The sequence below is a fragment of the Chlamydotis macqueenii genome, chromosome 11, assembly GCF_036417535.1.
Source record: "Chlamydotis macqueenii isolate bChlMac1 chromosome 11, bChlMac1.mat, whole genome shotgun sequence".
Taxonomy (NCBI): Eukaryota; Metazoa; Chordata; class Aves; order Otidiformes; family Otididae; genus Chlamydotis; species Chlamydotis macqueenii.
In genome coordinates this window covers 17,272,367-17,288,685 of record NC_141566.1, presented here as the reverse complement: position 1 = coordinate 17,288,685, position 16,319 = coordinate 17,272,367, and the positions used below count along the sequence as shown (strand labels likewise).

Sequence of the window (16,319 nt, the reverse complement as noted above, 5' to 3'; positions counted from 1 at the left end):
TGGAAATCCAGAGGCTTTAATTCTTAAACAGATGAAGTTTGGAAGAGGCCACTCATCCTCTTGAAAAATTTCTTACACGTTGTTTAACAGACACAAATCTAGGCTTTTCAATAGCTTCTGTTCATATAACAGAACTCATAATGTTAATTACCTTCTCATGGGACAGCTACTTTTTAACTCTTGAGGGTGGTTTGGTTTTTTTTTTTTTTTTGTTTAGCACCTGGTTTTATTTCCCTGTCTAATTGAGAATGATTAGTGATAAGGGTGTGATTACTTCATTGAGTGTCACTTCCAGATTGTAAATGGTAGTTCATTGTAGTTAAAGGGTCAGTGCTGGTGGGAAATTTGAGTGTTATCTGTGTCTTATCAAGCTGAGGTGTAGCTCTGTCCTTTTACCAAGGTAGAGCAAGCTGGTCATATTATGTGGTTAGGCTTGCAGAATAATGGCAGGGCAAGGGAAGAGCAAATATTGTGTTGGTGTTGACTTTTTTGTTTAGCTTGTTCTGCTGTAGGCTTTTTAGAGGTTGCTGGGGATGAGAGACCTGTCTTGTACTAGCTTAGTTTCTGCTAGTATGAAAATGTCCAAGGTAAACTAATTATTCAAGTGGTGTAAACCCAGTAGAATTATTTTACGCCAGGTGTTTTCCTAGTGGTAATGTGTATCACTGTTCTGTTTTTGTAAGAGGATGAAACTGAGGCGTTGGTGTTACTCTTCAGCTAAATACAAACATGTTTTCTTAGGACATACCTGTAATGAAACCTGTGCTGATGAAATTAGTACAGCAAAAAACAATGTTTGGAGAAGAAAAGCATATTTAGTCTGCTTAAAACTTCCTCTTAATTTGTCTTTCAAGTTTTTCGGTTACTTTTGAATGACTTAAAATGTTCATTAAGTTTAATCAATGTTAAGCACGTTAAGTTTCTATTCCTTCAGTGCCAAATATGTTATGTGATATTTAAAAGGAAAAAAATCTTGTTAATGGGTTTATGTAATTAATACTCAAGAAAATTCTGTGACAATTAAGTATGTTAAATTATGCCAAAAAAATCAGCATATCTTCTAAATAATCCGATAACATTGTACTTACTATAATTTTAAGTTCTGAACAGAAGACTAGTGATCCTTGCTGATTTAAAAAAAAAAATCCGTTTAAAATGTATGGTATTTTCTTACTTTTGCTCTTTACCACTGACAACATAAATAATTAGTGAAAACCTACCTTTGTGTAGTGTGATAAGTCTCAAATGAGTTACTAATGTTTCAACAGAGGGCACTCACGTGCTTTGCAGCAACGCCAAATCACCGTATTTTTCAAGGTGCTTGGAGTAAACTGGAGCTGAAGACAAGAAATTTTATGGTTTAAAAAGATAGAAAAATAATTTAATAATACTTGGGAAAATTGGTTATTATCATAGTAACATTTTCATTCCACATTCCTCCTAATTTTGTGAATTTTCATTGTTTCTTTGGATATTTTGCAGTACGTTGAGGCAGTGGATTCATTGTGCCTTGAACTGATTCTAATAGATGCATTATTACAGCTTTCTAGCTGAGTTGCTCTTAGTCTGTTGGATTTAACAGTTGTAGTAATGAATCGATTAAATACTTTCTTTACAGCTAAAAAGGCAGTAGAAGAATCAGAAGAAAAGAAAACAGTTCAGCCAAAGAAAAAGATTAAAGAATTGAGAATTTTGGATGGAAAATCAGCACAAAACTTATGTAAGTCATGTCAAAAGCATTAGGTGACTATCTTCTTAGCATGTACACACAACTGTTCTTCAATGTTTTGTTTTAGTTTTGTTTACATGTGCAATATTATTTTTCTAAAAACTTGCTAGTGTGAACATGAGTCTTAAGTTCAGAAGTGTTTTACATATATATAATTTGAATTCACTATACAACTGGGGAAAACTTTAAAAAGTAACATGAAAAAATTATGTAGACTTAAATGTTTATGAACTACTTTTTTTGTAAAAAAAAAAGTTTATTTTTCTAATTGCTTTAGACTGGAAGTGTAAGGGAAGGCACAGTATTCGTAGGTTTTGGGGATTGAGGCTGAGAGGCCATTCGTAATGACTCCTTCTGGTTAGAGCGCTGGAGAAGGTGTTTGGACATTAGACTTTTAAAGAGAAAAATGTTATGAAATAGAATGTTAGATGCAAATATGACTACTATAAATTATAAGGAAAACAGCCTCACCTATTATTTTTAACTTGCTTCTTTTCTTTTTAATAATGGAGGGACATCAATCATTGAGAGCAGTAGACTCTTTTATCTGAATTAGAAATACCATAAAATGTCACTAGTCCATCTATGCCCATGGCAAATGAAGTGAGTAAAACCAAATCTGTGCATTGTTTATTACCACATCCATGAGCACATTTTCTTAAGCAGAAAATGCAGTGTGACACAAGTGGCACAAAACTTCAAGTTTTGAAAATAGAAATGCAGGAAAATCAGCCATAGTAGTTAGGTTGAATATACAGCACTTCATTAAAATGATATGCTAATCCATCTGTGGTAGGATACTTTGTACTTTATTGAATTGGGCTCTGTTGAGACGTTATAACGTCCTGAGATCAAATGGCTTTGAGAAATCCCGTCTTCGAAGACCATACAGTATGTGTTCTGTCTTGTGGAAGTTGAGTTACGCTAAAAAGTGGTAGAGTTAGGATATTGTTTTTTTTGTCTTCGCCCAGTTCTTGATGATCCTTTTAACATGGCATTTTTTCTAGAATGTCATATAAATGTCGCTCAACCAATTGTAAATGCAGTACAGCTATTCATACATGGTTATGAAAGCAAAAAAATAATAGCTCAAGTCTTCTAGGGGTTGAATAAGTCTGTTTGCAGATATGTTGCCATTCATAAAAATAGGACTATTGCTAGAGAGAAGTGAAACTGCTAGGGAGGAAACTGAGACTGATTAAACAGTTTTAAGTGTCATAGTTTAATTTCGTAGAAGTAAAATTCATAGAGTTGAGATGCAATAGTGTGGCTTATCCACTGGTTGTTTTATATGGAAAACTTCTTAATTATGAATCTTAATTTGGATCATGATATGATTTTTGAGTTGCTAGAAATTATTTGCTTTCTTGTATCAATCCTTTAACTTATTGATTCTAATTATTTCTTATTGAATTTCAGCAATATTTTTGGGTTCTTTCCGTTTGCCTTACGAGGAAATAAAAAATATAATATTAGAGGTTGATGAAGAGAAGCTGAGTGAATCCTTGATTCAGGTATGTGAAAATGTTTCTGTTTTTTTTTTTTAGTAGTTTGTTTTCTGCATATAAGTGCTATAAAGGTATAAGAATTTAAACGTAAGAGTAGTGTAGAGTTTTCTGTCTGCTACAATGCATCAATTGTGTTTACCTTTTTTTTTTTTCCTCTCTTCTGCTTTTGAATATATTCAATTATAGCAGAAGAACTGTCTTTAAAAGACGCTCTTAACTGAAGTACTTTTGAATATCTAACTTTCTGAAGTTTCTCTTTAAAAAGGAAATCTCTGATAATTCTAGTTTTCCAGTTTTGAAGGCCAGCATTTACCAGATTTAGGCTGGTGAATAATGAAGTTTCATCAGTCTTTTGGTGGAAACAACTCTGCTTGTCACTAGTGATAGATGAATCTACTTGCATGTTTCAGGATACTGCTACAATCCAAAAACATCTGTAAATCAAACCTGCTCTGGTTTGGTCTTATTTTGATCCCAAAATCTTTCAGCTGGAGAGAAGAAAGTACAGAATACAGCTTCTTTACATTCCTCTCCAATTTCCTCACACCAGGAGGAGAGAAAGCGTGTGCACTGCCCCTCGTCATCTCTGGGGAGTGACAGGGTGCAGCAGAGAAACACGTACACTTAAAATGGTGAATGGATGTAGCACACCTGTGATACTGGTGTTGGACTGATTTATTTTAATATCGAGCACAGATTGATTCTAGCTGACCTACTCAGCCTCTACGTACCCTTTTGTCCTTTTCTGTCTTCTACCTGCACCCCTGTCCCCATAAGACTTCTGAAACTTATTTCTTCTTCCTTTCATGGACCTCAGAAATGGTTATTCCAGGGACGCTGGGCTAAACTGAGTTGCCTGGTCTTTTCACAGTTAGTTATGTAATGAATAAATTTTCAAAATTTAACATTAATGTTTTTTAACTAAATTAATATTTTGCAAAACGTACAGTGAAAATAGACTTAAATTTATTAAATTAAATGTACTTGTCCTTTGTCTGCAGTTTTTCTTATGTCATCAAGGCCCTCCTGCATTTCTGGAGTTCTGTTTGCTTGAGGCTCTAAAGGAAGAGCTACTGTTTTCTCGTTAGACTTGCAGCAGTACATACCAATATATTTTCTCATAGTGTCATGTTCTGAGACTTAGACCACCTAACCTAATGTATTTGAAAATACAGATTCAATATCCAAAATTCTTGTTTATATTTCATATGGGATAATCCTGGATATTTTTTAAAAAAAATGTTTGGGTTGCTATGGCATAATGTTTTTAGAAGTTCCCATTTGATGGGAAACGTTCCAGTCGGACTTTACTTGATGTGTGTCACTACGGTGTCCTGCTTCAGGCTGTATTGGCATAAAATTGATTGGTTTTGGTATGGGCCCTAAAATTAGATACAATGTGTTTCTAATATGTATTTATATTGTTAAAAAAGACTTATTTTTGTCCACTGAGTATGTAATCTTATAAAAAGCTTATGCCCATGATACGTAGTATTTGGAAATAAGAAGTCAAGTTCATATTTATTGATGAGGGATATCAGATTATTTGATTGGGAAGCTTACAGAATTAGTAAAATAAAAAATCAGCAGAGTGAAAAAAACTGCCTTGAATATCTCAAATGCGGGGTAGTTTGATATTGATAGTTATCTGTACAACAAATGTAGAGTTATCTTGAGACCTGGATTAATAGAAGTATTGTGTAACATGTTGTTCCAGTACTTAAAGGGGGCTTATAGGAAAGACGGGGGAGAAACACTTTAGTGAGACCTGTTGTGATAGGATGAGGGGTAATGGTTTTAAAATAGAAGGAAGCAGATTCAGACTGGACCTAAGGAAGAAATTTTTTACACTGAGGGTGGTGGAACATTGGCACGGGTTGCCCAGAGAGCTGGTGGATGTCCCATCCCTGGAAACATTCAAGGCCAGGTTGGATGGGGCTCTGAGCAACCTGATCTGGTTGGAGATGTCCCTGCTCCTGGCAGGGGGGTTGGACTGGGTGGCCTGCAAAGGTCCTTCCTAACCTAAACAATTCTATGATTCTATAAGGTTAGGATCTTATGTTAACTGTAAAATGCTGGAAGCTAATGTTGTAATGGTCGCTCATCAGTTGGAAACGATTGAGGAGAAGTAATAGTGAGCCTGTGCTCAACAGGACAAGCGTAGCCAGCACTGTGGTGTAGCTTTCTGTGGAGGGTTTGCCTTGGCCAGCAGCTAAGCCCTCACCCAGTCCCAACCACTTGCCCTTGTCAACTTGTCAGAGCGTGGAGGTGCAGATTGTCCACCCTGGACTACTTGTGGAATGAGAAACAGAGAAGGCCTTGAAGCTGCATGAGCAGTGTTCAGTATACCGTAAAAAAGGCAAATGTGATTGCAAGGTGTATCAGGTCAAGTATTTCCAGTAGAGAGGATAATTATTACGCTTTTGAATAATGCACTTCGAAGACCTTATCTAAGATCCTCAGTACATTTCTCAAAAATGAATTTAAAATGGAGAAGCTGAACTTAAAAACTACTTAAGATGATTGAGAAATGGAGAAACAGTCTACAGAAGGAAGCTAGAGAAGATCGACTTGATTAGATTAGCAATATAAATAGCTGAGAGGGGATGTGACTACATGATAACTGTATGGGGAGAAGAGTGATATGCATAGCATTGGAGAGAAAAATAAAGTTCCATGAGTAAAAAGCAGTATTAACACCAGAATAAAAGTATATGAATTAATCGTCAATGCCGCTGTCTAGAAACTCAGCTGCCTACGATCATTGAAGAACTGAGACTTTGGTCCCTTTCTGCAGGGAATGGTGTGGCGGAGGTGCTTCCGGTAGCAGGGACATTTAGCTGATAACCCAGAAGAGATTCCTCCCGTGTTTCTAAAGATATGCTTAAAAATGTGTTGGTGTAAATGGAGTGTATCATGTATTTCATGTTCAGTCTGTTCTGGTTTCTTTATATTCTGATCTTCCAATTGAGTTATTAACTAATTTACCCGTTTAACAGTTGGCAATGCTGCTGATTGGAAAAATTTTACAAAGCAAAACTTGCTTTCTTTCGTGCTGAGCAAAACTTGGACTTTATAAAAATGCACATGTAGCAACTGCTTTGTTCTACGTATCAGAGTGGTGAAAGCTCAACAGGAGTGGCATAACTGAGCATATAGAGAAGTGCTTTTTCGGTTATGCTTCTCAAGTCCTTGTTTCTTGCTGCTTTTCAAACTTATGTTGTAATACTTAGTAAAATTAATTGGATTAATGCAGTGATTATTTCAGCCTCTTAATGGCAGCCTTAGATTTCTACTTCTTTTTATGTTGATGTGAACCATTTTTATTTACCCTATTTTTATTTCAACCCACATCATCCTGAGTACATTATGAAACTTTGTTTCCTCAAGTACTGACAAGGATTTGAGTACGTGATCACTGAATGCTTAAACTTCATTTTCAGTTATTCACTACAGTTAATGAAAGTAGAAATTCCAATATACACACACACAACTGCAGTGCTAGTAGAACCAAACTCTACTTCTTAGGAGCTGAGGGTAAAATGGGTTGATGTGTTAGCTCTAAACCATAAAAGGGTGTGGATGAGGAAAAAGACATAATGAAACATTTTAACAGATTTTGATTAAGTGGGTAAAAAAGAAAAAAAGACAGTTTTAGTAGTAGGTACTTGTATTTCTGCAATGATGGAAAAATAGTATTTTACAGTAAGTTTTTTTAATGTTTAATTAAATATGCATTTCTGACAAATACTGTTAAATTATTGATGACAACATTTGGTAAATAATCTACCTAATGAAAATGGGTTAAAAAAATTATATCAGTTACTTAGTTCATGTCTTTGATCTTTACTGGTGTAAAACAGTCAATCAAATGAGCAAGGATCTTTTTCACATCCTTAATTTTTTTTGAAGTAGAAATTTGTGGAATATGATTTGGTCAATAGGAAGGGAAGCATGTTTAGGTTTAAAAATTAAACCCTAGCTTAATTATATGACATCCAGGTGAATGTGATGCTTATCTCTGTCAAGTGTATTGAACGCAGGTCAGTGAGACACACAGTAGCTCCCTGGTATAAGTGTAAAAATCATTCTGTAACAGGGACACTTCTTATGAGACTGCTTGTCGTCTTTATTTTTCCTTATTAAGATGGGTGAAGGTTTGATTCGTTCAGCTTGGAGGATTAAGTCAGCTATCACTTGCAAATTTGACAAATTAGACTGGTGCCTTTCTAAAAGTTATACCGTAATGTCTACTTCATCAAGCCTGGCAGAGTGATCAGTAATCAAATTATCTTAACGAACAAAAATATTTCAAGAGTGATGGCAAGATTGGCATGTTCTAAAAATAAGATGCATACCTCTAATAGTCCTGGTTTTCCCTGAGATTTTTATATCAGAAAAAATACGCTTCTATAGCACTGATTGCTTTTCTGACTTTAAAAGGCACATAACTTTTTTTCATATTAGAGTCTTTTTGTGGCATAGACCATAACCTTATCGGTTATTGGTTTTCTGATAGTGTCAGTGTGCATGTCCCTTCTATGGGATTCATCTTTTATAGGAACACGTGGCAATGCACCTTTTCTGGTGGGAGGGGAGAACTGATGTGGTAATTATCTAACCAGAAGAACTTCAATTTCAAGAAGCATGTTCTGAAATGTTTTATTTTTATGACTAGTGTTGCAGAAAATATCAGAAGATTTAGTTCTTGTAGCTGTAGCACATGACCTTATCTTCACTAAAATCTGTTTTGTAATTAAAATGCTATTGAACTGCATATTCTATAGACAATTTATTGGAAGTAAACCATTAAACCTGGTGGTGGTTCTACCAGTTTCAGAGGGTGACTTCATAAAGTAGTAACTTCTTGTTGAAGAACATGGACTTTCCTCTTTAATACCTCAGGACGACTGTGTTTGTGTAGAAGAAAATATTATTTCTGTGGGTAGAATTTTTTTTAGTTGTTTGGTACAAGAGACAATACACAGTGGAGTTGAGCGAATTTCATGTTGATTTTTCAAACATTATTAATAACAAAAGTGCATTGCTTCTTTGGCCTCTGTATGCAGAAGTGTCTATAAACTATCCAGCATACAGAAACAGGTCGCCTCCTTTTACTCTGTGGTTAGACAATTACCCCTTTGCCAAAATCCCCACAAGGGCCACAGTAGGAAAGCAGGAGGAGCTCTGTGTTCACCTAGATCTTTAGGTATTTCTCCCACTCTTCTATAGGTAAATGTCTCCAACTCAGTCCCTTTGATTTCTTCAGTGGCTAGTGTTTGCCATAGCCAGTACGCAAAATATTGCATCACTTTTATTTCTTGATTTTCCTCTCATAAGTCTTTAACACGAACAAAGGTGGGTGTTGGGGATTGGAAATGAAGTGAAGGACACTCTCTGTGTGTGGCGAGCTGTAGCTTAATCATACCAGTTAAGTGCTGTAATTCACTTTGGTTTGTTGATCTTAAGATCATGACCCCTTTTGAACAAAAACAGGCTGTTGACTCTTGCTAGCTTACTTGAATGTAAATGTATACTTTTTTCCATTGAAGAATTACATTATTGTTTTGTTTTCAACTAACATGTATATCAAAATTTAAATACAACCTGAATTTTACTGAGTATCTCGAAGTATTCTTCAGCCTTCATAGAAATATTTTGTACATTTAGCATATCTGTATATTGAGATGTTAAGATCATATCATAAATCATACAATTGTCTTTGGGGACATGGATAAGATTTCAAGTTAGTTATACTTTTTGCTGAGTTCCGATATATTTGCCACCCAGAAGATCTGTATGATTTTGAAATGTTGCTCTTCTTTTTTTTTTTTTGGTCTAAAGTGTCTTTAAGGGAAGTTTGTGCACAGCTATTTTGAATGTTTAGAGACTTTTTTTTAAGGTAATAATGTCTTGCTTTACACACACCGGTTATGTGTTGATCAGTATTTAATGGGCAAGATGCAATCATGAGGGCAAAAAATGATTGTAGAGTATAATTCTTCAGGGTCTCACAGCATCTGAGAGTTTTCTCTAACTTTTTAGTACTGCGAAGGCATTCTTCAAATTAGAGACTGTAACAGAGGTGCTGATGTCTCTATTAAATAATTACTAGTTTGATTTGATGTTTATGTAGTGCTAAAGCTGTGTAAGTGAAATAAGCTTCCCATAATTTCCTCGTGCATTTCGATGCTGTGGTATTTTAAGCATGTTATTTTAAGATCTCAGCTACTTTAACATAACAAATTTAATATAATGCTTTGTTTGTTTTAGAACCTAGTGAAGAATCTTCCTGAGCAGAAAGAACTCAATGCCTTAGCTGAATTGAAGGATGAATATAATGATCTTGCTGAGCCAGAACAATTTGGAGTTGTGGTATGTATTAGTCCAATAATTAACTGGAGATAGAGTAAAAAGAAAAATACTGTATTTAAAGTATTTTGGTTAGTGTCAAGTTCTGCAGTAGGAAAAAGGTACCATCTATTTATTGCTGAGAGATAATCCAACAATCTCTCTAAATACATATTAGGTGTTTTTCTGGAAGGAATTACGATATGCAGTTGAAAGCAATAGGGTCATCTTTGCCAGACCAGATCTTTTGTATGACTGCCTTGTCCTGTATGTTTATTAAACAGTTACAGAGAACGCTCTAGGTTCAAGTAAATTCTTAAAAGACTCATTAATTCAGTTGATGACTTTGATAAGTTTCTTCTGCTGTATCAAAAAGTGTAAACAGCTGAAAGAGTTAAAATGCCCATAGTATGTAATATTGTGTTTTACCCTTTGATTTTTTTTAAGTGTGTGCATATATATACGCATTTAAATGTGTATACACAAACACGTAGAAACTTGCAAAACTGCTCTAGAAGAGGTGTGGATTCATATTAGAACTGAAATTATAAGTTATGTTCTGTTGCCTTTACTGATGTTCAAGACATAGATGTATTCCAAAAGCAAGGCTATCAGGTATTACAATGGCTAGAACCTGTCTCCGAAAGAAATGATAAAATTTGAGTAAGTTGCCCTAATACATGCTGATTGTATGATACCGAATACTAAGCTAGGACTTGAAGACTCTTTTTCTGCTCCTGATCTTCCAAAGACCTGATGAGTCTTTAGGCAAATTAGTTCCTGTTTTCGGTTCACTTTGTCGGTCTAGAAGATTATAATGATGATGATAGCCTCTGTAATGTGTGTAGAGTTTATCCCTAACTCCACAGGAGCTAGATTTGCTCTTGTTGGATTTGTATGCTGTTAGGTACATTAAAATGTATTAGAATAGAAATAGAGGTCTCTCAAAAGGAAGGAGTGAAACTCCCTTTGTACTAAAAAGCTCTGATTTGGGCATAATTTGGCTTCAGAAGTAGCTTTTGAATGGCTTGTTTGTTTGGGTTTGTTGTGGGGGGATACAACAAACACACAGTTTGACATAGTGAGATTTTTGATAGAGAATTTAGAAAATGAAAGATATCAATGACTTCTTTTGAAAAACTTCAGCTATTGATGTTGTTTTTTTAATAAATGGCATAAAGTTCCAAAAATGTTTCATTTAAAAAGAAAGGATGAGGAGTTTTGGTAGAAATGTGATGCACTGTTTAATCTTATTGCAAGATCTGCAGTAGGAACGTATTATCATCTGTTTATTGATCAGTAGCAGTCTAAAAATCTCTATGAGTACATATTTGGTGCTTTTCTTGAGGTAATTATGACATGCAATATATATAAAAAATGTAAGTATAATACTCATATCTATATATTATAATATCTGATATATAAAAACTTATCCACACATGTGGATAGATATTGGATAGATATACGGACATATATGGATATATTATTCGCATATATAATATATTATATATATGTATATAAACACACACACATATATATTAAAAATTGTTTAAAAGCACTGGAGATGTACTTTATTCCTGTTTTGTTGTGTAACGCACACTCCCAGAGTGACTAAAACAATATGATGAAGTGACAGTAGTACTTCCAGCCCTACAACAGGCTTTTGGTCCTTGGGAAGAAAGGAAGGAAGGTCAGAACAGTTTCCCTATCTCCTGTCTGTTTCGTGCCTGTTTTTGAAATGGCAATGAGAAAAGGATGCCAGGGAGTGACTGGTTTACCAAATGAGTATTTCCTTATTTCCCTTCCATGTGAATATTACTGAACAAAGTAGAAAATTACGTAGATTTTGTGCAAGGAGAATATCTGAAATGTGTCGAAGGAGAATACAGAATGGAAGCAAACAAGGTGGAGGCATTAGGACAAATGAAGAATCTGATATCTATGGATTTTATTCAGTTGATTATTTAAAATAAGTGAAGAATTTCAGACAATTGTGCCTGATGACCTTGATTTAAAAGACATTTCTCCATTTTGCTGCTGCAATTTCCTTAGTATTCCACCCTTGATCTTAGTAACTTGGGCCCTTTCCCATTTCAATCCTTTCTTTTGAAATAATTTTTATAAACAGAATACCTACCTTGTCTCTTCTGCTTCAACCTCTTCCCCCTATTCAGTTTTACTGCATTGCTTTCTATAGCTTTTATATAAAGATATTTCTGGTGTAGAATACTGTTTATCTGCATCCTCCCATCACGCTGCTGTATGGTGGCTGGTAGCACATCGCCCTGTTCCCGAGGAAGGCTGTGACAGTGGCACTGCATTCAATGTTCAGCCACCTTTGTGGTCAACAATGTTTTCCTTATATACAAGGAGAATTTCCTGAGTGTCATCTTGTATTTTGCTTTTGAATGCATCTTCAAAAATCTTCTGGTTTCAGCTTCTCTTGCCTTCCGTTTAGGTAGAAACAGATAACAGAGTCAAGAGCAGCTGTTCAGAGAAGAATAGGTCTGGTGGATGAACCCTGGTAGGCAGCTAAGCACTGCACAGGTGCTTACTCACCTCAGAAAGGAAGACTGAAAGTGAGAAAACTCGTGGATTGAGATAAAAATAGTTTAATAAATTAAGAAGGGGAAGAAGCAAGAAAACAAAGGGAAAGAAATAAAACAAAGGCAATCACTCAATGTCTCTCATGTGTAGACTGATGTAGAGCCAGCTCCTGAGCAAAAGACGACTAACCTGTCCAAGCCTCGCTCCTCCACATTTTATTCCTGAGCATGGCATTATATGGCATGGGATATCTCTTTGGTTAGTTTGGGTCGTTTGACTGGTCGTGTCCCATCCCAACCTCTTGCATGCTCCCAGTGTGTGCACTGGGTTATGCGCAGTGAGAAGCGGCTCACGGCTTTGACACCGTGCAGAGAGTTCAGCAGTAGCTAAAGCACTGCTGTGCTAATAGAATTGTTTTGGTCGCAAATCTAAACCACAACGCTCTGTAGGCAGCTGTGAATAACAATTCACTCCATCTCAGCCAGACCCAGTATAACAGGATTCGTCAAAGTTTATTCTGTTACTCTCAAGGTTTGTTTGCTTTTCCTAGGCATAGAAACATACCATTTTGAAGAACTGGGGTAATTATACCTGACAACTTATGCAGAGATGATCTGCTCGTTTTTTTTTTTCCTTTTTTTTTTTTTTTTTTTTTTGTTGTTGTTAAAATTATTTCCCCGGTTTCCCCTCTGTGCAGCAGGTATTATGAGAGAGATTCATTAATGTCTGCAACTTCATTAATCACCAGTCTGAAATTTTGGCAGGGCATAGGCCAGGCAAGATCAGGTTTTGCATTTTGCACTAATTTGGTTGTAGTTGACTAATGGCCTTTTCATTTTTGGGTATATGCTAATGTTGCTGGAAACGAAAGACTGAAAATAAGTTTAAGGTGTAATTATTATAGATATCAAAAGGCTGATCCAAGACAGTGGAACTGTTTTTCATAAAGTAAAGAAAACCTGCAAAAAATAAGTCTGTTTAATTATTTGCCACGCATTGGGCTTCATCTTGGTTGGATGAGTATGCAGTTGATAATGAAAGAATGTGAGTGATATTGCAATTTAACTGTTTGTATGTGAATTGGCTGCACAGTGGGTATAAATGACAGTGCAAAAACTAAGTTTTCTGTCATCAAATTACTGAAATACTACAAAACTTAAGAAGCACTTAGAGAATGTTTTTGTTCTCATATTCAGAAGGTTATTTACCTCCAATTCAGAAGACGACAGATTGGAAGGAATAGTTATTTTGATTTATCTTGATGTAGTGCTAAAACAGACGCATTTAATGAAGTTGCCAATATACAAGTAGTGTGTATTAAGTATGTTTAGATTGTAAGTGTACTTACTACATTTTTTACCAGAGTTTGAGTTCATGTCGATTTATGTTTTACTGATGGATACCTGAAAACCTCTTGAAATGGGAGGAGTAGCCTTGGGTTTTTGGTGCTGTCAGATATTTCTGGGGTTTTAAAATCAGATGTCTGTTGGTTAGGGCTGGTACTTACTCTTGCTTCCTCGTTCTTTTTATATAGTGGCATGATTGGTTCTTTCTTGTAGTCTTTTATTCTGATTCTGCTGGCAGTTTCCTTCCCAGAAAACTATGCAACTATACGTAAAAGTCACTTCGGAAACTGTATCATCTCTTTTGCTTGTCTTGTATATCTGAGGATCGTGCATTTATCTGCTTTAGGATTACTACTGGAGTGAAACTAAACGGTCTTTGTTTTTTCAATTGAATGCATTGAAAAAGTCATTGAAGTATCCTTATTTTCTGACAGTACTAATATAGTCATGACCACTTGTTTATTTATCTGTTCTTTTAAGGAATTACAAACTAAAAAAGTTGAGAAAGAATTAATAAGAATTTAATGGAGCATTAATTAGGAAAAAACTGCTTAGTCAAACATCTCCAAATGGTGATGTTTGCCTTACGAAAGGACTAACTTTCCTGAAGCTTGTTTGCTTATTCAACTTTACCATCTGGTTTAATAAAAAATATTACATTTCCTTATGGTTAGTGATGCTGTCTTATTTTTAGAGGCCTCCTAAATCCATTGATACTACTAAAATGCTAGATTTGTTTCCAATTTTCTTTTAATTGAATAGTCCCCTAAAGTGGAAGGAATGCAGCTGAAATTTAGCTTTTAGCTTGACTTTTTTGGCTATATGTCAAATAAATTTCAGAGTTTTGCATTAATAGTGATCTTAACCTTGATGTTAAGAAGAATATGTTTAGGAATAGAAGGCAGAAAGACTGTGTTCAGTAGTATTTAATATGTATTGAGATAAGAATGTTACCACTTTTAAAAAGATCATCCCACAATTATGCAGTGCAAATTTTGGTTAATAACTCTTTAGTGAACCAGTGAGATAAGTGACTGGAACTGACCAAAGAATTCCCTTTCTGGAGTGTGTTCTGGAAAAGCAGGAGTGGTCTTTTGCTGGTTTCTAGTGAATACAAAACTTCTTCAGCTGTTAAGAACTAGATTATCAGTGATTTCATTGTTAATGCAAGGGGATAAGTTTCACTGCAGTTGTAGAGACTGGTAGATTCTGTGCCCCTGTTTGCTGCAGCTGTCCTGAACAGTCCTCGGTGAGAGGCAGATGAACCGGCAAGATTTGTACAAGTTTGTTGCACCTGCATTGGCTTAGAGTCATTCAGTCACTTTCAATTGAATTTATTTGTCACTTGTTTTGCCTCATTGTAGTTTATAGAGGTGCTGAAGAATTAGTCTTTTTAGAACACTGCTAGGAAAAATAAGGACAACTGTTCCATATATTGTAGGTAAGACCCTGAGTAAGTTGACAAATTTGTATTATAGGGTTGTCGTTTTTTTTTTTCCTCTGGAATTGAGGCAAATTTAATTGTGGTTTTTGCCTCTTTCTCCAGTAACCCTTGATCCTAGTTTTAATACAAGGCTTGAGAATTGAATGAAGATAATAAAAAATAAAGAACTGAATGAAGAACTTGATTAGATAGAGAATTGAGACAAGGACCTTTATGAAAGCTCAGGAGGGGAAATAATGACGTGCAGTCCAGTGCTCGCAGTTAGCTGGAGAAGAAATGTCTGTTTTTTCTTGCTGCTTGAACTGTTTGTGGTGGAAGCTAATGCCTGTTATTACATGTGTTTGTTTGAGTCTGTTATTTCTTATATGCCTTTGGCACTAGTTCTGTAGAACTATAAACAATTTGATGTTTTTCTCAGCAAATATAATCTTTGCACTTTATGTATTTTTAGAAGATTCCTCTAAGTTCAGTATGTTTATCAGCCATTGAACACGTTTAGAAACATGTATGTGAAAAAGACACCAGGGCAAGTGGGGAAGGAGGAAATAAAATAGCATTTGTGGTCATCTTTATTGGTACATGAAGAGCCATAATGTATTTAAAAATACTTTGAATTCTAAGGAGACAACCCACTTGGAACAGCTATTATGAAATTGTCAAGATGCTTTTAAAATATTATGCAGATCAGCAAATGAAATTAAAACTTACTGCTGATTTGGTAGTCAAACTACCTTGCAAAGCAAATAAATAGTGTTCCATGAGGCTTCACAGCATTAAAACAAGAAACAAAGTACAAATTGGCTGAAGTGTTTTAAAGGATTATTCTTCACAGTCATGCTGTTTGGTTGGCTTATACGTCTTTTTTTTACACTCTGTTTTCAGGATCTAAAGCTTTTGACACCTTTTTTTTTGTGCCATTTTCAGTAAAATCAGTAATTGGAGATTGTTCTACAAAAGTTGAAGCAAATTATGTGGTTAATTTTAGCTTCCATCTACTGCAGCTCAGCGAAGGTAGATCCTTTCAAGGCAGATGTTTTCAGTACGATATTGCTTAAATATAGAATGATTAGAAGAATAATGTTTCAAGACTTTGCATGATGTTGGCTTATAGAGGCTCACAGAGAAATTTCTGACAATGGAGATGTATAAAAAAAGATTATGCTGAAACGCTGGTTTTCTGATCCTTTCCTTTTCCTCATTCCAATCTGATCATTTGAATTGTTGGAGACCATCTGGAGTGCCTTCATATTTATGTTCATTTTACTATGAATTGATCGTTATTCAGGCCACCCAAGTCTTCCCTGTGAAAGTTATTGCTGCTGCTTCTGGTAGCTGTCGGGCAGATAACACCAGTAGAAAAATCGTAGTTCCCCGAGAAGCCACGGTAAAGCTTT

At 35.4% G+C, this 16,319-nt stretch overlaps 1 protein-coding gene across 1 annotated transcript in view; it reads left to right on the top strand.

Annotated features, from left to right (window-relative positions):
- DIAPH2 (diaphanous related formin 2) overlaps positions 1 to 16,319 on the top strand; it is a 239,813-nt gene that overhangs the window by 79,362 nt on the left and 144,132 nt on the right. Inside the window, exons 19-21 of the mRNA XM_086756069.1 lie at positions 1,619 to 1,720; positions 3,149 to 3,243; positions 9,511 to 9,612. Coding sequence (XP_086612195.1) covers positions 1,619 to 1,720; positions 3,149 to 3,243; positions 9,511 to 9,612 — 299 coding nt within the window. The remainder of the gene's footprint in view (positions 1 to 1,618; positions 1,721 to 3,148; positions 3,244 to 9,510; positions 9,613 to 16,319) is intronic.